A 22,186-nucleotide genomic window follows, 5' to 3' on the forward strand; every position below is an offset into this window, starting at 1 on the left:
TTTCTCCTTTCCTCTCCTCCACTTCCCCTATTTCTCCTTTCCTCTCCTCCACTTCCCCTCTTTCTTCTCTCCTCTCCTCCACTTCCCCTCTTTCTTCTCTCCTCTCCTCCACTTCCCCTCTTTCTTCTCTCCTCCACTTCCCCTCTTTCTCCTCTCCTCCACTTCCCCTCCTTCTCCCCTCCCTGCTGAAGGTCTCTCTCTCCCCCCCTGCCGTCCGATGTTTAATTGAATATAGTGACTGAATGATACTAGTGATGTGATAAAGCCCCCTCCAGAGTCTGAGTACGGATAGATAAGCAGGCTTCTAGTTTGGTGATTTAATTCACATGATTGGGGACATTAGCAGAGTGAGAAAGGAACCAACTCTGTTGTAGCGGATACGTCCCAAACAGCGCCCTATTACCTATGGACCCTGGTCTAAAGTAGTGTGGATACGTCCCAAACAGCACCCTATTACCTATGGACCCTGGTCTAAAGTAGTGTGGATACGTCCCAAACAGCACCCTATTACCTATGGGTCATGGTCTAAACTAGTGTGGATACGTCCCAAACAGCACCCTATTACCTATGGACCCTGGTCTAAAGTAGGGTACTACATAGGGAATAGGGTGCCTCATGGGGAATCCAAATGTAGCCGGCTGTTGTCAGACGGCCGGGCCGCTGTCTCTTAGTTACAACGTGGTCCCGGGCCGAGAGGAAGGCACTGAAGGCTGTCATTGTGCTGATGGAGAGCCTGTTATCCTCCGTTCCTCTCCTCCGCTCCTCTCCTCCGTTCCTCTCCTCTGTTCCTCTCCTCTGTTCCTCTCTTTTGTTCCTCTCCTCTGTTCCTCTCCTCTGTTCCTCTCCTCTGTTCCTCTCTTTTGTTCCTCTCCTCCGTTCCTCTCCTCTGTTCCTCTCCTCTGTTCCTCTCCTCTGTTCCTCTCCTCTGTTCTTCTCTTTTGTTCCTCTCCTCCGTTCCTCTCCTCTGTTCCTCTCCTCTGTTCCTCTCCTCTGTTCCTCTCCTCTGTTCCTCTCCTCTGTTCCTCTCCTCTGTTCCTCTCCTCTGTTCCTCTCCTCTGTTCCTCTCCTCCGTTCCTCTCCTCTGTTCTGTTTCCTTGGTGCCACTCGGTCTCTGATGATGGAGAGGGTATTATAATGTACTGCTCCCTCCCTTCTCTCATCCTTCCCTCTCCTCCGCTCTGTAATTTTGGACACCCCCCCCCCCCTCTCTCATCTCTGATGATGTTAAAAATTGCAGGGCCGTGGTTTTGTCTTTCAATAATGCACTGCTTAAGAGGCTTTCATGAAGCCTCCACTGCCTGAGCTCTATGCTGGCAGGCTCCAGTCTACAAATTGCTGAATCACAGTACAGGGAGAAACAGAGAGTGAGAGAGAGAATCAGGGAGGGAGAGAGAGAGATTCAGGGAGGAGAGAGAGCGGTTCAGGGAGGGAGAGAGAGCGGTTCAGGGAGGGAGAGAGAGCGGTTCAGGGAGGGAGAGAGAGAGGTTCAGGGAGGGAGAGAGAGATTCAGAGAGAGAGAGATTCAGGGAGGGAGAGAGAGATTCAGGGAGGGAGAGAGAGAGATTCAGGGAGGGAGAGAGAGCGACTCAGGGAGGGAGAGAGAGATTCAGGGAGGGACAGAGAGAGATTCAGTGAGGGACAGAGAGAGATTCAGGGAGGGAGAGAGAGAGATTCAGGGAGGAGAGAGAGCGGTTCAGGGAGGAGAGAGAGCGGTTCAGGGAGGAGAGAGAGCGGTTCAGGGAGGGAGAGAGAGCGGTTCAGGGAGGGAGAGCGGTTCAGGGAGGGAGAGCGGTTCAGGGAGGGAGAGAGAGAGTTTCAGGGAGAGAGAGATTCAGAGAGAGAGAGATTCAGGGAGGGAGAGAGATTCAGGGAGGGAGAGAGAGATATTCAGGGAGGGACAGAGAGAGATTCAGGGAGGGACAGAGAGATTCAGGGAGTGAGAGAGAGAGATTCAGGGAGGGAGAGAGAGATCCAGGGAGGGAGAGGGAGAGGTTCAGGGAGGGAGAGAGAGAGATTCAGGGAGGGAGAGGTTCAGGGAGGGAGAGAGAGAGATTCAGGGATGAGAGAGAGCGGTTCAGGGATGAGAGAGAGCGGTTCAGGGAGGGAGAGAGAGCGGTTCAGGGAGGGAGAGAGGTTCAGGGAGGGAGAGAGAGTTTCAGGGAGAGAGAGATTCAGAGAGAGAGATTCAGGGAGGGAGAGAGAGATTCAGGGAGGGACAGAGAGAGATTCAGGGAGGGACAGAGAGAGATTCAGGGAGGGACAGAGAGAGATTCAGGGAGGGACAGAGAGAGATTCAGGGAGGGAGAGGGAGAGGTTCAGGGAGGGAGAGGGAGAGGTTCAGGGAGGGAGAGGGAGAGGTTCGGGGAGGGAGAGAGAGATTTGGGGAGGGAGAGAGAGATTCAGGGAGGGAGAGAGAGAGATTCAGGGAGGGAGAGAGAGATTCAGGGAGGGAGAGAGAGATTCAGGGAGGGGGAGAGAGATTCAGGGAGAGAGAGAGAGAGATTTAGAGGGGGGAGAGAGAGATTCGGGGTGGGAGGGAAAAGAGATTCAGGGAGAGAGAGAGATTCAGGGAGGGAGAGAGAGAGAGATTCAGGGTGGGAGGGAGAAGAGATTCAGGGAGAGAGAGATTCAGGGAGAGAGAGAGAGAGATTCAGGGAGGGAGAGGGAGAGATTTAGAGGGGAGAGGGAGAGATTTAGAGGGGAGAGAGAGAGATTCAGGGAGAGAGATTCAGGGAGGGAGAGAGATTCAGGGAGAGAGAGAGATTCAGGGAGAGCGAGAGAGAGATTTAGAGGGGGGAGAGAGAGCGGTTCAGGGAGGGAGAGCGGTTCAGGGAGGGAGAGAGAGAGTTTCAGGGAGAGAGAGATTCAGAGAGAGAGAGATTCAGGGAGGGAGAGAGATTCAGGGAGGGAGAGAGAGATATTCAGGGAGGGACAGAGAGAGATTCATGGAGGGACAGAGAGATTCAGGGAGTGAGAGAGAGAGATTCAGGGAGGGAGAGAGAGATCCAGGGAGGGAGAGGGAGAGGTTCAGGGAGGGAGAGAGAGAGATTCAGGGAGGGAGAGGTTCAGGGAGGGAGAGAGAGAGATTCAGGGATGAGAGAGAGCGGTTCAGGGATGAGAGAGAGCGGTTCAGGGAGGGAGAGAGAGCGGTTCAGGGAGGGAGAGAGGTTCAGGGAGGGAGAGAGAGTTTCAGGGAGAGAGAGATTCAGAGAGAGAGATTCAGGGAGGGAGAGAGAGATTCAGGGAGGGACAGAGAGAGATTCAGGGAGGGACAGAGAGAGATTCAGGGAGGGACAGAGAGAGATTCAGGGAGGGACAGAGAGAGATTCAGGGAGGGAGAGGGAGAGGTTCAGGGAGGGAGAGAGAGATTTGGGGAGGGAGAGAGAGATTCAGGGAGGGAGAGAGAGAGATTCAGGGAGGGAGAGAGAGAGATTCAGGGAGGGAGAGAGAGATTCAGGGAGGGAGAGAGAGATTCAGGGAGGGAGAGAGAGATTCAAGGAGGGGGAGAGAGATTCAGGGAGGGGGAGAGAGATTCAGGGAGGGGGAGAGAGATTCAGGGAGAGAGAGAGAGAGATTTAGAGGGGGGAGAGAGAGATTCGGGGTGGGAGGGAAAAGAGATTCAGGGAGAGAGAGAGATTCAGGGAGGGAGAGAGAGAGAGATTCAGGGTGGGAGGGAGAAGAGATTCAGGGAGGGAGAAGAGATTCAGGGAGAGAGAGATTCAGGGAGAGAGAGAGAGAGATTCAGGGAGGGAGAGGGAGAGATTTAGAGGGGAGAGGGAGAGATTTAGAGGGGAGAGAGAGAGATTCAGGGAGAGAGATTCAGGGAGGGAGAGAGATTCAGGGAGAGAGAGAGATTCAGGGAGAGCGAGAGAGAGATTTAGAGGGGGGAGAGAGATATTCAGGGTGGGAGGGAGAAGAGATTCAGGGAGGGAGAGAGATTCAGGGAGGGAGAGAGAGAGATTCAGGGAGGGAGAGAGAGAGATTCAGGGAGAGAGAGAGAGAGATTCAGGGAGAGAGAGAGAGATTCAGGGAGAGAGAGAGAGAGATTCAGGGAGGGAGAGAGAGAGATTCAGGGAGAGAGAGAGATTCAGGGAGGGAGAGAGAGAGATTCAGGGAGAGAGAGAGAGAGATTCAGGGAGAGAGAGAGAGAGATTCAGGGAGAGAGAGAGAGAGATTCAGGGAGAGAGAGAGAGAGATTCAGGGAGAGAGAGAGAGAGATTCAGGGAGAGAGAGAGAGAGATTCAGGGAGGGAGAGAGATTCAGGGAGGGAGAGAGAGAGATTCAGGGAGGGAGAGAGAGAGATTCAGGGAGGGAGAGAGAGAGATTCAGGGAGAGAGAGAGATTCAGGGAGGGAGAGATAGAGATTCAGGGAGGGAGAGAGAGAGATTCAGGGAGGGAGAGAGAGAGATTCAGGTAGGGAGAGAGAGAGATTCAGGGAGAGAGAGAGAGAGATTCAGGGAGAGAGAGAGAGAGATTCAGGGAGAGAGAGAGAGAGATTCAGGGAGGGAGAGAGAGAGATTCAGGTAGGGAGAGAGAGAGATTCAGGGAGAGAGAGAGAGAGATTCAGGGAGAGAGAGAGAGAGATTCAGGGAGAGAGAGATAGAGATTCAGGGAGGGAGAGAGAGAGATTCAGGGAGGGAGAGAGATTCAGGGAGGGAGAGAGAGAGATTCAGGGAGGGAGAGAGAGAGATTCAGGGAGGGAGAGAGAGAGATTCAGGGAGGGAGAGAGAGAGATTCAGGGAGGGAGAGAGATTCAGGGAGGGAGAGAGAGGGAGAGATTCAGGGAGAGAGAGAGATTCAGGGAGGGAGAGGGAGAGGTTCAGGGAGGGAGACAGAGGTTCAGGGAGGGAGACAGAGAGGTTCAGGGAGGGGGAGAGAGAGGTTCAGGGAGGGAGAGAGAGAGGGGTTCAGGGAGGGAGAGAGAGAGGGGTTCAGGGAGGGAGAGAGAGAGGGGTTCAGGGAGGGAGAGAGAGAGGGGTTCAGGGAGGGAGAGAGAGAGGTTCAGGGAGGGAGAGAGAGAGGTTCAGGGAGGGAGAGAGAGAGACGGAGAGGGAGAGGAAATATAATCAGGGTGCTCTCTATCTCAGTTGAACCCTGGAGTTTCGAGCACCACCCATTTGTTACTCCTCTCGTCTCCCCCTGAAGGGCGTCTCGTCTGCCTTGTTTTGGAGATCCTACGTCAAGACGCCACTTTAACACCACAGCTTTTTTTACCCCATCGTGCCATTTAATCTGGTGTGGATTTTGGGCGTTTTTTGTTGTTGTGAGATTTCAAAGTGGTCAGTTATTCTGTTTTTTTTGGTGGTGTTTTTTTGAGTAGGAGAGAAAATGGCTGAAATCAACAAAAACAAAAAGTTATCCAAATGAAAATGTCTGTTAGGAGGTTGACTCTCTTCTACCTGAGAACGTGGAACCTTCTGGAGTCTGACCTTGTTCAAACCGACGAGCTGTCTGCTGGTGTGAAGAGACTTATCTCGATCCTGAAGGTCACTCCAGGGCTCCCTACTGTGACTGGCTGTCTGCTGGTGTGAAGAGACTTATCTAGATCCTGAAGGTCACTCCAGGGCTGTCTGCTGGTGTGAAGAGACTTATCTCGATCCTGAAGGTCACTCCAGGGCTCCCTACTGTGATGAGCTGTCTGCTGGTGACTTATCTCGATCCTGAAGGTCACTCCAGGGCTCCCTACTGTGACTGGCTGTCTGCTGGTGTGAAGAGACTTATCTAGATCCTGAAGGTCACTCCAGGGCTGTCTGCTGGTGTGAATAGACTTATCTAGATCCTGAAGGTCACTCCAGGGCTGTCTGCTGGTGTGAAGAGACTTATCTCGATCCTGAAGGTCACTCCAGGGCTCCCGACAGTGATGAGCTGTCTGCTGGTGTGAAGAGACTTATCTAGATCCTGAAGGTCACTCCAGGGCTCCCTACAGTGATGAGCTGTCTGCTGGTGTGAAGAGACTTATCTAGATCCTGAAGGTCACTCCAGGGCTGTCTGCTGGTGTGAAGAGGCTTATCTAGAGCCTGAAGGTCACTCCAGGGCTCCCGACAGTGATGAGCTGTCTGCTGGTGTGAAGAGACTTATCTAGAGCCTGAAGGTCACTCCAGGGCTCCCTACAGTGATGAGCTGTCTGCTGGTGTGAAGAGACTTCTCTAGATCCTGAAGGTCACTCCAGGGCTCCCTAGAGTGATGGGCTGTCTGCTGGAGACTTATCTAGATCCTGAAGGTCACTCCAGGGCTGTCTGCTGGTGTGAAGAGACTTATCTAGAGCCTGAAGGTCACTCCAGGGCTCCCTACAGTGATGAGCTGTCTGCTGGTGTGAAGAGACTTATCTAGATCCTGAAGGTCACTCCAGGGCTGTCTGCTGGTGTGAAGAGACTTATCTAGAGCCTGAAGGTCACTCCAGGGCTCCCTACAGTGATGAGCTGTCTGCTGGTGTGAAGAGACTTCTCTAGATCCTGAAGGTCACTCCAGGGCTCCCTACAGTGATGAGCTGTCTGCTGGTGTGAAGAGACTTCTCTAGATCCTGAAGGTCACTCCAGGGCTGTCTGCTGGTGTGAAGAGACTTATCTAGATCCTGAAGGTCACTCCAGGGCTGTCTGCTGGTGTGAAGAGACTTATCTAGAGCCTGAAGGTCACTCCAGGGCTCCCGACAGTGATGAGCTGTCTGCTGGTGTGAAGAGACTTATCTAGAGCCTGAAGGTCACTCCAGGGCTCCCTACAGTGATGAGCTGTCTGCTGGTGTGAAGAGACTTATCTAGAGCCTGAAGGTCACTCCAGGGCTCCCTACAGTGATGAGCTGTCTGCTGGTGTGAAGAGACTTATCTAGATCCTGAAGGTCACTCCAGGGCTGTCTGCTGGTGTGAAGAGACTTATCTAGAGCCTGAAGGTCACTCCAGGGCTCCCGACAGTGATGAGCTGTCTGCTGGTGTGAAGAGACTTATCTAGAGCCTGAAGGTCACTCCAGGGCTCCCTACAGTGATGAGCTGTCTGCTGGTGTGAAGAGACTTATCTAGATCCTGAAGGTCACTCCAGGGCTGTCTGCTGGTGTGAAGAGGCTTATCTAGAGCCTGAAGGTCACTCCAGGGCTCCCGACAGTGATGAGCTGTCTGCTGGTGTGAAGAGACTTATCTAGAGCCTGAAGGTCACTCCAGGGCTCCCTACAGTGATGAGCTGTCTGCTGGTGTGAAGAGACTTATCTAGAGCCTGAAGGTCACTCCAGGGCTCCCTACAGTGATGAGCTGTCTGCTGGTGTGAAGAGACTTATCTAGATCCTGAAGGTCACTCCAGGGCTGTCTGCTGGTGTGAAGAGGCTTATCTAGAGCCTGAAGGTCACTCCAGGGCTCCCTACAGTGATGAGCTGTCTGCTGGTGTGAAGAGACTTATCTAGATCCTGAAGGTCACTCCAGGGCTGTCTGCTGGTGTGAAGAGGCTTATCTAGAGCCTGAAGGTCACTCCAGGGCTCCCTACAGTGATGAGCTGTCTGCTGGTGTGAAGAGACTTATCTAGAGCCTGAAGGTCACTCCAGGGCTCCCTACAGTGATGAGCTGTCTGCTGGTGTGAAGAGACTTATCTAGATCCTGAAGGTCACTCCAGGGCTGTCTGCTGGTGTGAAGAGGCTTATCTAGAGCCTGAAGGTCACTCCAGGGCTCCCTACAGTGATGAGCTGTCTGCTGGTGTGAAGAGACTTATCTAGATCCTGAAGGTCACTCCAGGGCTGTCTGCTGGTGTGAAGAGGCTTATCTAGAGCCTGAAGGTCACTCCAGGGCTCCCTACTGTGACTGGCTGTCTGCTGGTGTGAAGAGACTTATCTAGAGCCTGAAGGTCACTCCAGGGCTGTCTGCTGGTGTGAAGAGACTTATCTAGAGCCTGAAGGTCACTCCAGGGCTGTCTGCTGGTGTGAAGAGACTTATCTCGATCCTGAAGGTCACTCCAGGGCTCCCGACAGTGATGAGCTGTCTGCTGGTGTGAAGAGACTTATCTAGATCCTGAAGGTCACTCCAGGGCTGTCTGCTGGTGTGAAGAGACTTATCTCGATCCTGAAGGTCACTCCAGGGCTCCCGACAGTGATGAGCTGTCTGCTGGTGTGAAGAGACTTATCTAGATCCTGAAGGTCACTCCAGGGCTGTCTGCTGGTGTGAAGAGACTTATCTAGATCCTGAAGGTCACTCCAGGGCTCCCTAGAGTGATGGGCTGTCTGCTGGAGACTTCTCTAGATCCTGAAGGTCACTCCAGGGCTCCCTACAGTGATGAGCTGTCTGCTGGTGTGAAGAGACTTCTCTGTTAATCGTTTTAAACGCTAAGAAAAAATATTTAAATTACATCTGAATTCACAATGCAGATATGGTCCTGTGTATGACCCATAGGGGGCAGTATAGTTCAATCTACCACAGTCAGGGCTACCAACCAGGCGGCGTCAGGGCTTAGCTACCAGGCGGCGTCAGGGCTTAGCTACCAGGCGGCGTCAGGGCTTAGCTACCAGGCGGCGTCAGGGCTTAGCTACCAGGCGGCGTCAGGGCTTAGCTACCAGGCGGCGTCAGGGCTTAGCTACCAGGCGGCGTCAGGGCTTAGCTACCAGGCGGCGTCAGGGCTAACCAACCAGGCGGCGTCAGGGCTTAGCTACCAGGCGGCGTCAGGGCTTAGCTACCAGGCGGCGTCAGGGCTTAGCTACCAGGCGGCGTCAGGGCTTAGCTACCAGGCGGCGTCAGGGCTTAGCTACCAGGCGGCGTCAGGGCTTAGCTACCAGGCGGCGTCAGGGCTTACCAACCAGGCGGCGTCAGGGCTAACCAACAAGGCGGCGTCAGGGCTTACCAACCAGGCGGCGTCAGGGCTTACCTACCAGGCGGCGTCAGGGCTTACCTACCAGGCGGCGTCAGGGCTCACCTACCAGGCGGCGTCAGGGCTCACCTACCAGGCGGCGCAGGCGGCGTCAGGGCTCAGCTACCAGGCGGCGTCAGGGCTCACCTACCAGGCGGCGTCAGGGCTTACCTACCAGGCGGCGTCAGGGCTTACCTACCAGGCGGCGCTCACCTTATTGCTGTGCTACTTCCACTTAGCAACGATGGTAGTTTATGCTGTTTTTAGGTTTCACACCACTAATTCCCTATATATTGCCATACTTTTGACCATGGCCCGTAGGATGTGTCCCAAATGGCATCCTACCTGGGGCCGTGATGAAGTTTCTGGCCACCCTCTCCTCACTCAAAAGGCACTTTTTGTTGTTGCTCTGGACTCGTCTTCACAGGCTGTCCGCGTTCCCCAGCGGGCCGAACAGCCGACTGATCATTAAAGAACACATTTCTGGACCATCCATCCTGAGTGAATCGTCGTAGGTTAATGCCGTTTTGGCACGTACCACATCAACCTGCCAAGCTTCACACCTGCGGGGAAATTGGGACGGGAGGAAAATAATTGGGATGGAGAGTCGGAGTGCGAGAGTGTGAGAGAGACCGCGTGAGAGAGGGGCAGAGAGGTGAAGAGAGAGACAAGGTGAGGTGGGAGAGAGACACGGGGTGGGAGAGAGAGACTGGGTGGGAGAGAGAGAGACGGGTGAGAGGTGAAGAGAGAGACGGGGTGAGAGGTGAAGAGAGAGACGGGGTGAGAGGTGAAGAGAGACGGGTGAGAGGTGAAGAGAGACTGGGTGAGAGGTGAAGAGAGACTGGGTGAGAGAGAGAGACTGGGTGAGAGGTGAAGAGAGAGACTGGGTGAGAGGTGAAGAGAGAGACGGGGTGAGAGGTGAAGAGAGAGACGGGGTGAGAGGTGAAGAGAGACACGGGGTGAGAGAGAGAGACTGGGTGAGAGGTGAAGAGAGACACAGGGTGGGAGAGAGAGACGGGGTGGGAGAGAGAGACGGGTTGAGAGGTGGAGACACGGGGTGGGAGAGATATGGACCAACACTACAGGGGTTATTAATATGGACCAACACTACAGGGGTTATTAATATGGACCAACACTACAGGGGTTATTAATACGGACCAACACTACAGGGGTTATTGATATGGACCAACACTACAGGGGTTATTAATATGGACCAACACTACAGGGGTTATTAATATGGACCAACACTACAGGGGTTATTAATATGGACCAACACTACAGGGGTTATTAATACGGAACAACACTACCGGGGTTATTAATATGGACCAACACTACAGGGGTTATTAATATGGACCAACACTACAGGGGTTATTAATATGGACCAACACTGCAGGGGTTATTAATATGGACCAACACTACAGGGGTTATTAATATGGACCAACACTACAGGGGTTATTAATATGGACCAACACTACAGGGGTTATTAATATGGACCAACACTACAGGGGTTATTAATATGGACCAACACTACAGGGGTTTTTAATATGGACCAACACTACAGGGGTTATTAATATGGACCAACACTACAGGGGTTATTACAGGGTGGGGGGTTGTAGTATATTAGGGGAGGGGAGGAAGAGACGGGGTGGGGGGTTGTAGTATATTAGGGGAGGAAGAGACTGGGTGGGGGGTTGTAGTATATTAGGGGAGGGGAGGAAGAGACTGGGTGGGGGTTGTAGTATATTAGGGGAGGAAGAGACTGGGTGGGGGTTGTAGTATATTAGGGGAGGAAGAGACTGGGTGGGGGTTGTAGTATATTAGGGGAGGAAGAGACGGGGTGGGAGGTTGTAGTATATTAGGGGAGGAGGAGACTGGGTGGGGGGTTGTAGTATATTAGGGGAGGGCAGGAAGAGACGGGGTGGGGGTTGTAGTATATTAGGGGAGGAAGAGACTGGGTGGGGGTTGTAGTATATTAGGGGAGGAAGAGACGGGGTGGGAGGTTGTAGTATATTAGGGGAGGAGGAGACTGGGTGGGGGGTTGTAGTATATTAGGGAGGAAGAGACTGGGTGGGGGGTTGTAGTATATTAGGGGAGGAAGAGACTGGGTGGGGGGTTGTAGTATATTAGGGGAGGAGGAGACTGGGTGGGGGGTTGTAGTATATTAGGGAGGAAGAGACTGGGTGGGGGGTTGTAGTATATTAGGGGAGGAAGAGACTGGGTGGGGGTTGTAGTATATTAGGGGAGGAAGAGACTGGGTGGGGGTTGTAGTATATTAGGGGAGGAAGAGACGGGGTGGGGGTTGTAGTATATTAGGGGAGGATGAGACGGGGTGGGGGTTGTAGTATATTAGGGGAGGGGAGGAAGAGACGGGGTGGGGGTTGTAGTATATTAGGGGAGGGGAGGAAGAGACGGGGTGGGGGTTGTAGTATATTAGGGGAGGAAGAGACGGGGTGGGGGTTGTAGTATATTAGGGGAGGGGAGGAAGAGACGGGGTGGGGGTTGTAGTATATTAGGGGAGGGGAGGAAGAGACTGGGTGGGGTTGTAGTATATTAGGGGAGGAAGAGACGGGGTGGGGGTTGTAGTATATTAGGGGAGGAAGAGACGGGGTGGGGGTTGTAGTATATTAGGGGAGGAAGAGACTGGGTGGGGGGTTGTAGTATATTAGGGGAGGAAGAGACTGGGTGGGGGGTTGTAGTATATTAGGGGAGGAAGAGACTGGGTGGGGGGTTGTAGTATATTAGGGGAGGAGGAGATGGGGTGGGGGTTGTAGTATATTAGGGGAGGATGAGACAGGGTGGGGGTTGTAGTATATTAGGGGAGGAAGAGACTGGGTGGGGGTTGTAGTATATTAGGGGAGGATGAGACAGGGTGGGGGTTGTAGTATATTAGGGGAGGAAGAGACTGGGTGGGGGGTTGTAGTATATTAGGGGAGGAAGAGACTGGGTGGGGGTTGTAGTATATTAGGGGAGGATGAGACAGGGTGGGGGTTGTAGTATATTAGGGGAGGATGAGACAGGGTGGGGGGTTGTAGTGTTTTAGGGGAGGAAGAGACAGGGTGGGGGTTGTAGTATATTAGGGGAGGATGAGACAGGGTGGGGGTTGTAGTATATTAGGGGAGGATGAGACAGGGTGGGGGTTGTAGTATATTAGGGGAGGAAGAGACGGGGTGGGGGGTTGTAGTGTTTTAGGGCCTCTGCTGTCTGACCTGTCCTTTAAATGTCCCATCAATTCCCTGAGCAGGTCTGACATTTACCTGATTCCCCATGATGTCCCTTCTGCATGTTTTTCCAGAGGCTGTATGGTCAGCAGTGGGAGATGATTGAATTCAGAATTGATTCACGGCATTGACGAGACAAGTCTAATTAAGCTACCAGGAATGGTTGGCTTTAAAAACGTGGGTGGAACTGAACTTTTCACAACAACAAAAACAGAATAATCATTATTTTTATCTCACCTCAGGTCTCTCTCTCTCTCTCTGTTCTGAGGAAAGAAAACACCCCAGATTCACATCTGGACAATACATACATCATATGGTCCATAGGAGGACGACACGTCCAAATGTAATCTGAGGGAAATATGTCTCTGTAATATGGTCATACATTGGGCAGGAGGTTAGGAAGTGCATCTCAGTTTCCACCTGAGCACATAGCCTAGCCTGTCTTCTCTTGAGAGCCATGTCTGCCTACGGCGGCCTTTCTCAATAGCAAGGCTATGCTCACTGAGTCTGTACATAGTCAAAGCTTTCCTTAATTTTGGGTCAGTCACAGTGGTCAGGTATTCTGCCGCTGTGTACTCTCTGTTTAGGGCCAAATTGCATTCTAGTTTGGTCAGAGTTCTGTTAATTATTTAAAATTTATTTTTGTTTTCTCATGATTTGGTTGGGTCTAATTGTGCTGCTGTCCTGTGGCTCTGTAGGGTGTGTTTGTGAACAGTGCCCCAGGACCAGCTTGCTTAGGGGACTCTTCTCCAGGTTCATCTCTCTGTAGGTGATTGCTTTGTAATGGAAGGTTTGTGAATCACTTCCTTTTAGGTGGTTGTAGAATTTAATTGCTATTTTCTGGATTTTGATCATTAGCAGGAATTGTCCTTATTTTGCTCTGCATGCATTATTTGGTGTTTTACGTTATGCACGGAGGATATTTTAGCAGAATTCTGTATGCAGAGTGTCTCTCGCTCTGTCCGTCTCTCACTCTGTCCGTCTCTCGCTCTCTCGCTCTCTCGCTCTCGTTCTCGCTCTCGCTCTCTCTTGTTCTCTCTCGCTCTCTCTCGCTCTCGCTCTCGCTCTCGTTCTCTCGCTCTCGCTCTCGTTCTCTCTCTCTCTCTCTCTCTCTCTCTCTCTCTCTCTCTCTCTCTCTCTCTCTCTCTCTCTCTCTCTCTCTCTCTCTCTCTCTCTCTCTCTCTCTCTCTCGCTCTCTCTCTCTCTCGTTCTCTCTCTCTCTCTCTCTCGTTCTCTCTCTCTCTCTCGTTCTCTCTCTCTCTCTCTCTCATTCTCTCTCTCTCTCTTTGTCGGTGAGAAAAGGGAGGGAGAAGACATAGCATTGAGCAGCTCAACTCCATGATTTAGACTCCAATCAGGGCCAGGGGGAAGGAGGTGCAGGGAGAGGCCTATTGTTTTATGAACCGAAGCTCAGAGACTCTCTGCCTGCCCACTGACAGAGCCAGCCAGCCCAGACTCCCCGGATGCTCCCCAAATCACACCCTATTCTCTCTATAGTGCACTCCTTTTGATCAGAGCCTCTAAGGATCAGGTCTAAAGTAGTGTACTAAAATAGGGATTTAGGGTGCCATTTGGAATGCACTACGTCTCCCGAGTCCTCCGGAGTTAATTTATGACCGGGAGGCCACAACAGAGGAGCGGGAGAGAGGCACAACAGAGGAGAACACCTGTAGTAAAAAAGTTAAAACGTTGTTAAAATATATTTATGAAGCACTTCTGCAGCCCAGGTCGGGGAGTGTGTTCTGCTCACTGGTAAACCGTGATCTACAGCGGTCTGTTGAGAGAAACGCTCCCATCAGAGAGAACAGAAACAGGCTGCTATCTCCTCCACTCCCACAACAGAGCTGCTATCGACCTCCACTCCCAAAGCGGAGCTGCTATCGACCTCCACTCCCACAACGGAGCTGCTATCGACCTCCACTCCCACAACGGAGCTGCTATCTCCTCCACTCCCACAACAGAGCTGCTATCGCCTCCACTCCCACAACGGTGCTGCTATCTCCTCCACTCCCAAAACGGAGCTGCTATCGACCTCCACTCCCACAACGGAGCTGCTATCGCCTCCACTCCCACAACAGAGATCCTATCTCCTCCACTCCCACAACAGAGCTGCTATCGCCTCCACTCCCACAACGGAGCTGCTATCGACCTCCACTCCCACAACAGAGCTGCTATCTCCTCCACTCCCACAACAGAGCTGCTATCGCCTACTCCCTACCAGTGGTTGCCCTACCAGTGGTTGCCCTACCAGTGGTTGCCCTACCAGTGGTGGCCCTACTCCCTACCAGTGGTTGCCCTACCAGTGGTTGCCCTACCAGTGGTGGCCCTACTCCCTACCAGTGGTGGCCCTACTCCCTACCAGTGGTTTCCCTACTCCCTACCAGTGGTTTCCCTACTCCCTACCAGTGGTGGCCCTACTCCCTACCAGTGGTGGCCCTACTCCCTACCAGTGGTGGCCCTACTCCCTACCAGTGGTGGCCCTACTCCCTACCAGTGGTGGCCCTACTCCCTACCAGTGGTGGCCCTACTCCCTACCAGTGGTGGCCCTACTCCCTACCAGTGGTGGCCCTACTCCCTACCAGTGGTGGCCCTACTCCCTACCAGTGGTGGCCCTACTCCCTACCAGTGGTGGCCCTACTCCCTACCAGTGGTTTCCCTACTCCCTACCAGTGGTTGCCCTACTCCCTACCAGTGGTTTCCCTACTCCCTACCAGTGGTTGCCCTACTCCCTACCAGTGGTTGCCCTACCAGTGGTGGCCCTACTCCCTACCAGTGGTGGCCCTACTCCCTACCAGTGGTGGCCCTACTCCCTACCAGTGGTGGCCCTACTCCCTACCAGTGGTGGCCCTACTCCCTACCAGTGGTTTCCCTACTCCCTACCAGTGGTTGCCCTACTCCCTACCAGTGGTGGCCCTACTCCCTACCAGTGGTGGCCCTACTCCCTACCAGTGGTGGCCCTACTCCCTACCAGTGGTGGCCCTACTCCCTACCAGTGGTGGCCCTACTCCCTACCAGTGGTGGCCCTACTCCCTACCAGTGGTGGCCCTACTCCCTACCAGTGGTGGCCCTACTCCCTACCAGTGGTGGCCCTACTCCCTACCAGTGGTGGCCCTACTCCCTACCAGTGGTGACCCTACTCCCTACCAGTGGTGGCCCTACCAGTGGTGGCCCTACTCCCTACCAGTGGTGGCCCTACTCCCTACCAGTGGTTTCCCTACCAGTGGTTTCCCTACTCCCTACCAGTGGTGGCCCTACTCCCTACCAGTGGTGGCCCTACTCCCTACCAGTGGTGGCCCTACTCCCTACCAGTGGTGGCCCTACTCCCTACCAGTGGTGGCCCTACTCCCTACCAGTGGTGGCCCTACTCCCTACCAGTGGTGGCCCTACTCCCTACCAGTGGTGGCCCTACTCCCTACCAGTGGTGGCCCTACTCCCTACCAGTGGTTGCCCTACTCCTTACCAGTGGTTTCCCTACTCCCTACCAGTGGTGGCCCTACTCCCTACCAGTGGTTTCCCTACTCCCTACCAGTGGTGGCCCTACTCCCTACCAGTGGTTTCCCTACTCCCTACCAGTGGTTTCCCTACTCCCTACCAGTGGTTTCCCTACTCCCTACCAGTGGTTTCCCTACTCCCTACCAGTGGTGGCCCTACTCCCTACCAGTGGTGGCCCTACTCCCTACCAGTGGTTTCCCTACTCCCTACCAGTGGTTGCCCTACTCCCTACCAGTGGTGGCCCTACTCCCTACCAGTGGTGGCCCTACTCCCTACCAGTGGTTGCCCTACTCCCTACCAGTGGTTGCCCTAGTCCCTACCAGTGGTTTCCCTACCAGTGGTGGCCCTACTCCCTACCAGTGGTGGCCCTACTCCCTACCAGTGGTGGCCCTAGTCCCTACCAGTGGTTGCCCTACTCCCTACCAGTGGTGGCCCTACTCCCTACCAGTGGTGGCCCTACCAGTGGTTGCCCTACTCCCTACCAGTGGTTGCCCTACCAGTGGTGGCCCTCCTCTCTGAATATCTAATGGTTGTAACGTTTGCAGTGTGTTTTTGTTCTGGAGGATATTGTTCCAACTCTTACTGATTTGTTCCACTTTGTTCCAATATGAAATGGCCCAATTTGTAAATGAATGTATTAATTACGCAGTAACTCTTGCTGAACACAACAGCAATTTACATCTGCTAACTGGACAGGGTTTCAGCAGTTTCTAACAGCTAACTGGACAGGGTTTCAGTAGTTTTAGCTGGACAGGGTTTCAGTAGTTTTAGCTGGACAGGGTTTCAGTAGTTTTAGCTGGACAGGGTTTCAGTAGTTTTAGCTGGACAGGGTTTCAGTAGTTTTAACTGGACAGGGTTTCAGTAGTTTTAGCTGGACAGGGTTTCAGTAGTTTTAGCTGAACAGGGTTTCAGTAGTTTCTAACAGCTAACTGGACAGGGTTTCAGTAGTTTCTAACGGCTAACTGGACAGGGTTTCAGTAGTTTCTAACAGCTAACTGGACAGGGTTTCAGTAGTTTCTAACAGCTAACTGGACAGGCTTTCAGTAGTTTCTAACAGCTAACTGGACAGGCTTTCAGCAGTTTCTAACGGCTAACTGGACAGGGTTTCAGTAGTTTCTAACGGCTAACTGGACAGGGTTTCAGTAGTTTCTAACAGCTAACTGGACAGGGTTTCAGTAGTTTCTAACGGCTAACTGGACAGGGTTTCAGTAGTTTCTAACAGCTAACTGGACAGGGTTTCAGTAGTTTCTAACAGCTAACTGGACAGGGTTTCAGTAGTTTCTAACAGCTAACTGGACAGGGTTTCAGTACTTTCTAACAGCTAACTGGACAGGGTTTCAGTAGTTTCTAACAGCTAACTGGATGTCAGGGTTTCAGTAGTTTTAGCTGGACAGGGTTTCAGTAGTTTCTAACAGCTAACTGGACAGGGTTTCAGTAGTTTTAACGGCTAACTGGACAGGGTTTCAGTAGTAGTTAACTGTTAACAGGATAGGGTTTCAGTAGTTAACTGCAAACAGGACATGGTTTCAGTAGTTAACTGCAAACAGGACAGGGTTTCAGTAGTTAACTGCTAACAGGACAGGGTTTCAGTAGTAGATAACTGTTAACAGGATAGGGTTTCAGTAGTTAACTGCTAACAGGACAGGGTTTCAGTAGTTAACTGCTAACAGGACAGAGTTTCAGTAGTAGTTAACTGCTAACAGGACAGGGTTTCAGTAGTAGTTAACTGTTAACAGGATAGGGTTTCAGTAGTTAACTGTTAACAGGATAGGGTTTCAGTAGTTAACTGCTAACAGGACAGGGTTTTAGTAGTAGTTAACTGCTAACAGGACAGGGTTTCAGTAGTAGTTAACTGTTAACAGGATAGGGTTTCAGTAGTAGTTAACTGCTAACAGGACAGGGTTTCAGTAGTTAACTGCTAACAGGACAGGGTTTCAGTAGTAGTTAACTGCTAACAGGACAGGGTTTCAGTAGTAGTTAACTGCTAACAGGACAGGGTTTCAGTAGTAGTTAACTGCTAACCGGACAGGGTTTCAGTAGTTAACTGCTAACAGGACAGCGTTTCAGTAGTTAACTGCTAACAGGACAGGGTTTCAGTAGTTAACTGCTAACTGGACAGGGTTTCAGTAGTAGTTAACTGCTAACAGGACAGGGTTTCAGTAGTAGGTAACTGCTAACAGGACAGGGTTTCAGTAGTAGTTAACTGCTAACAGGACAGGGTTTCAGTAGTAGTTAACTGCTAACAGGACAGGGTTTCAGTAGTAGTTAACTGCTAACAGGACAGCGTTTCAGTAGTTAACTGCTAACAGGACAGGGTTTCAGTAGTAGTTAACTGCTAACAGGACAGGGTTTCAGTAGTAGTTAACTGCTAACAGGACAGGGTTTCAGTAGTAGGTAACTGCTAACAGGACAGGGTTTCAGTAGTAGTTAACTGCTAACAGGACAGGGTTTCAGTAGTAGTTAACTGCTAACAGGACAGGGTTTCAGTAGTAGGTAACTGCTAACAGGACAGGGTTTCAGTAGTAGTTAACTGCTAACAGGACAGGGTTTCAGTAGTAGGTAACTGCTAACAGGACAGGGTTTCAGTAGTAGTTAACTGCTAACAGGACAGGGTTTCAGTAGTAGGTAACTGCTAACAGGACAGGGTTTCAGTAGTAGTTAACTGCTAACAGGACAGGGTTTCAGTAGTAGTTAACTGCTAACAGGACAGGGTTTCAGTAGTAGTTAACGGCTAACAGGACAGGGTTTCAGTAGTAGTTAACTGCTAACAGGACAGGGTTTCAGTAGTAGTTAACTGCTAACAGGACAGGGTTTCAGTAGTAGTTAACGGCTAACAGGACAGGGTTTCAGTAGTAGTTAACGGCTAACAGGACAGGGTTTCAGTAGTAGTTAACTGTTAACAGGACAGGGTTTCAGTAGTAGTTAACTGCTAACAGGACAGGGTTTCAGTAGTTAACTGCTAACAGGACAGGGTTTCAGTAGTAGTTAACGGCTAACAGGACAGGGTTTCAGTAGTAGTTAACTGCTAACAGGACAGGGTTTCAGTAGTAGTTAACTGCTAACAGGACAGGGTTTCAGTAGTAGTTAACGGCTAACAGGACAGGGTTTCAGTAGTAGTTAACTGCTAACAGGACAGGGTTTCAGTAGTAGTTAACGGCTAACAGGACAGGGTTTCAGTAGTAGTTAACTGCTAACAGGACAGGGTTTCAGTAGTAGGTAACTGCTAACAGGACAGGGTTTCAGTAGTAGTTAACTGCTAACAGGACAGGGTTTCAGTAGTAGTTAACTGCTAACAGGACAGGGTTTCAGTAGTCGGTAACTGCTAACAGGACAGGGTTTCAGTAGTAGTTAACTGCTAACAGGACAGGGTTTCAGTAGTTAACTGCTAACAGGACAGGGTTTCAGTAGTTAACTGCTAACAGGACAGGGTTTCAGTAGTTAACTGCTAACAGGACAGGGTTTCAGTAGTAGTTAACTGCTAACAGGACAGGGTTTCAGTAGTAGTTAACTGCTAACAGGACAGGGTTTCAGTAGTTAACTGCTAACAGGACAGGGTTTCAGTAGTAGGTAACTGCTAACAGGACAGGGTTTCAGTAGTTAACTGCTAACAGGACAGGGTTTCAGTAGTAGGTAACTGCTAACAGGACAGGGTTTCAGTAGTAGTTAACTGCTAACAGGACAGGGTTTCAGTAGTAGTTAACTGCTAACAGGACAGGGTTTCAGTAGTAGTTAACTGCTAACAGGACAGGGTTTCAGTAGTAGTTAACTGCTAACAGGACAGGGTTTCAGTAGTTAACTGCTAACAGGACAGGGTTTCAGTAGTTAACTGCTAACAGGACAGGGTTTCAGTAGTTAACTGCTAACAGGACAGGGTTTCAGTAGTAGTTAACTGCTAACAGGACAGGGTTTCAGTAGTTAACTGCTAACAGGACAGGGTTTCAGTAGTAGTTAACTGCTAACAGGACAGGGTTTCAGTAGTTAACTGCTAACAGGACAGGGTTTCAGTAGTAGTTAACGGCTAACAGGACAGGGTTTCAGTAGTAGGTAACTGCTAACAGGACAGGGTTTCAGTAGTAGTTAACTGCTAACAGGACAGGGTTTCAGTAGTAGTTAACTGCTAACAGGACAGGGTTTCAGTAGTAGTTAACTGCTAACAGGACAGGGTTTCAGTAGTTAACTGCTAACAGGACAGGGTTTCAGTAGTAGTTAACTGCTAACAGGACAGGGTTTCAGTAGTTAACTGCTAACAGGACAGGGTTTCAGTAGTAGTTAACGGCTAACAGGACAGGGTTTCAGTAGTAGGTAACTGCTAACAGGACAGGGTTTCAGTAGTAGTTAACTGCTAACAGGACAGGGTTTCAGTAGTAGTTAACTGCTAACAGGACAGGGTTTCAGTAGTTAACTGCTAACAGGACAGGGTTTCAGTAGTAGTTAACTGCTAACAGGACAGGGTTTCAGTAGTTAACTGCTAACAGGACAGGGTTTCAGTAGTAGTTAACTGCTAACAGGACAGGGTTTCAGTAGTAGTTAACTGCTAACAGGACAGGGTTTCAGTAGTAGTTAACGGCTAACAGGACAGGGTTTCAGTAGTAGTTAACTGCTAACAGGACAGGGTTTCAGTAGTAGTTAACTGCTAACAGGACAGGGTTTCAGTAGTAGTTAACTGCTAACAGGACATGGTTTCAGGTTTCATAGACATATCTGATATGGGCAGAAAGCTTCAATTCTTGTTAATCTAACTGCGCTGTCCATTTTACAGTAGCTATTACAGTGATATAATACCATGTTATTGTTTGAGGAGATAGAGCACCGTTATGCACTTAAAACGTTATTCATATACCAATTAGGCACATTGGGCCAGTCTTGATACCATGTTATTGTTTGAGGAGATAGAGCACCGTTATGAACTTAAAACGTTATTCATATACCAATTAGGCACATTGGGCCAGTCTTGATACCATGTTATTGTTTGAGGAGATAGAGCACCGTTATGAACTTAAAACGTTATTCATATACCAATTAGGCACATTGGGCCAGTCTTGATACCATGTTATTGTTTGAGGAGATAGAGCACAGTTATGAACTTAAAACGTTATTCATATACCAATTAGGCACATTGGGCCAGTCTTGATACAAAAGTTTGAACAGAAATGCAATGGTTCATTGTATCAGTCCAAAACTTTGCACGTACACTGTTGCCATCTAGTGGCCAAAAATCTAAAGTGCTCCTTGGAGCTGGAATAATACATTATGGCCTTTCTCTTGCATTTCAAAGATGATTAAAAATATATTAAAAAAAAAAAAACGCATGTTTTTTTCATTGTATTATATCTTTTACCAGATCTAATGTGTTATATTCTCCTACATTAGTTTCACATTTCCTTAAACCTCAACTTGTTTCCTCTCGAATGGGCAGTTAGATTTGGGTATGTCATTTCAGGTGAACATTGAAACAAAGGATCCCATCCTTAAGTCAACACATTACGGAGATTATGTCATGCTCAATATTTGTTGAGGAAAAAACTGTTTTGTATGAATTGTTTTTTGGGGTGTTTGTAAGTGTTTAATTTGAGTAGTTGTTGTAGATGTGTGTCTGTTTGTCCTTTTCTGTGTGTTCTTTGAAACTCCTGTATTAATGTGTCTCCTCTCCTCTCCTCTCCTCTCCTCTCCTCTCCTCTCCTCTCCTCTCCTCTCCTCTCCTCTCCTCTCCTCTCCTCTCCTCTCCCTCTCCCTCTCCCTCTTCCTCTTCCTCTTCCTCTTCCTCTCCCCCTCTCCCTCTCCCTCTCCTCTCTCCCTCTCCCTCTCCCTCTCCTCTCTCCTCCTCCTCCCTCCTCCTTCCCCCCCAGGGCAGTGTGTGTAGCAGTCATCAGATTTCCCCTCAGGAGTTCCTGGGGGAGTTAAAGTCAGGGGTGACTGACGAACGCCTCATGGCCTGTCTGGACTCTCTCCGTGTCTCCCTCACCAGCAACCCTGTCAGGTAGGTTACTCACACTCACACGGTCAGGTTCCTGACCTCATCGTCTGGACTGGCCTGATCTCAGTACTTCCTGGGTCTGGACTGGCCTAATCTCAGTACTACCTGGGTCTGGACTGGCCTGATCTCAGTACTTCCTGGGTCTGGACTGGCCTGATCTCAGTACTACCTGGGTCTGGACTGACCTGATCTCAGTATTTCCTGGGCCTGGACAGGCCTGATCTCAGTACTACCTGGGTCTGGACAGGCCTGATCTCAGTACTTCCTGGGCCTGGACAGGCCTGATCTCAGTACTTCCTTAGCCTGGACAGGCCTGATCTCAGTACTTCCTTGGCCTGGACAGGCCTGATCTCAGTACTTCCTTGGTCTGGACAGGCCTGATCTCAGTACTTCCTTGGTCTGGACCGGCCTGATCTCAGTACTTCCTTGGCCTGGACAGGCCTGATCTCAGTACTTCCTGGACCTGGACAGGCCTGATCTCAGTACTTCCTTGGTCTGGACCGGCCTGATCTCAGTACTTCCTTGGCCTGGACAGGCCTGATCTCAGTACTTCCTGGGCCTGGACAGGCCTGTGTCCTCCAACCACAGCTTGTATTTTAACTACTGTAGCCCTCCTAAAAAGGCTTGGTCTTCTCCTAGCTAATAGCACACTTCCTTTCCTCTTACAATGCCCCCCCCTCTAGAGGCCTGT

The 22,186-nt window shown here is 50.8% G+C and overlaps 1 protein-coding gene across 1 annotated transcript in view; it reads left to right on the forward strand.

Moving 5' to 3' along the window:
- The first annotated feature begins 8,182 nt into the window (after positions 1–8,182).
- The window catches only part of LOC139413972 (protein diaphanous homolog 3-like), a 451,641-nt gene continuing 437,637 nt past the window's right edge, over positions 8,183–22,186 (forward strand). The window contains exons 1-4 of the mRNA XM_071161859.1: positions 8,183–8,258; positions 8,361–9,033; positions 13,872–14,349; positions 21,368–21,498. Coding sequence (XP_071017960.1) covers positions 8,183–8,258; positions 8,361–9,033; positions 13,872–14,349; positions 21,368–21,498 — 1,358 coding nt within the window. The remainder of the gene's footprint in view (positions 8,259–8,360; positions 9,034–13,871; positions 14,350–21,367; positions 21,499–22,186) is intronic.

The sequence above is a fragment of the Oncorhynchus clarkii genome, chromosome 7, assembly GCF_045791955.1.
Source record: "Oncorhynchus clarkii lewisi isolate Uvic-CL-2024 chromosome 7, UVic_Ocla_1.0, whole genome shotgun sequence".
In the NCBI taxonomy this organism is placed as follows: domain Eukaryota; kingdom Metazoa; phylum Chordata; class Actinopteri; order Salmoniformes; family Salmonidae; genus Oncorhynchus; species Oncorhynchus clarkii.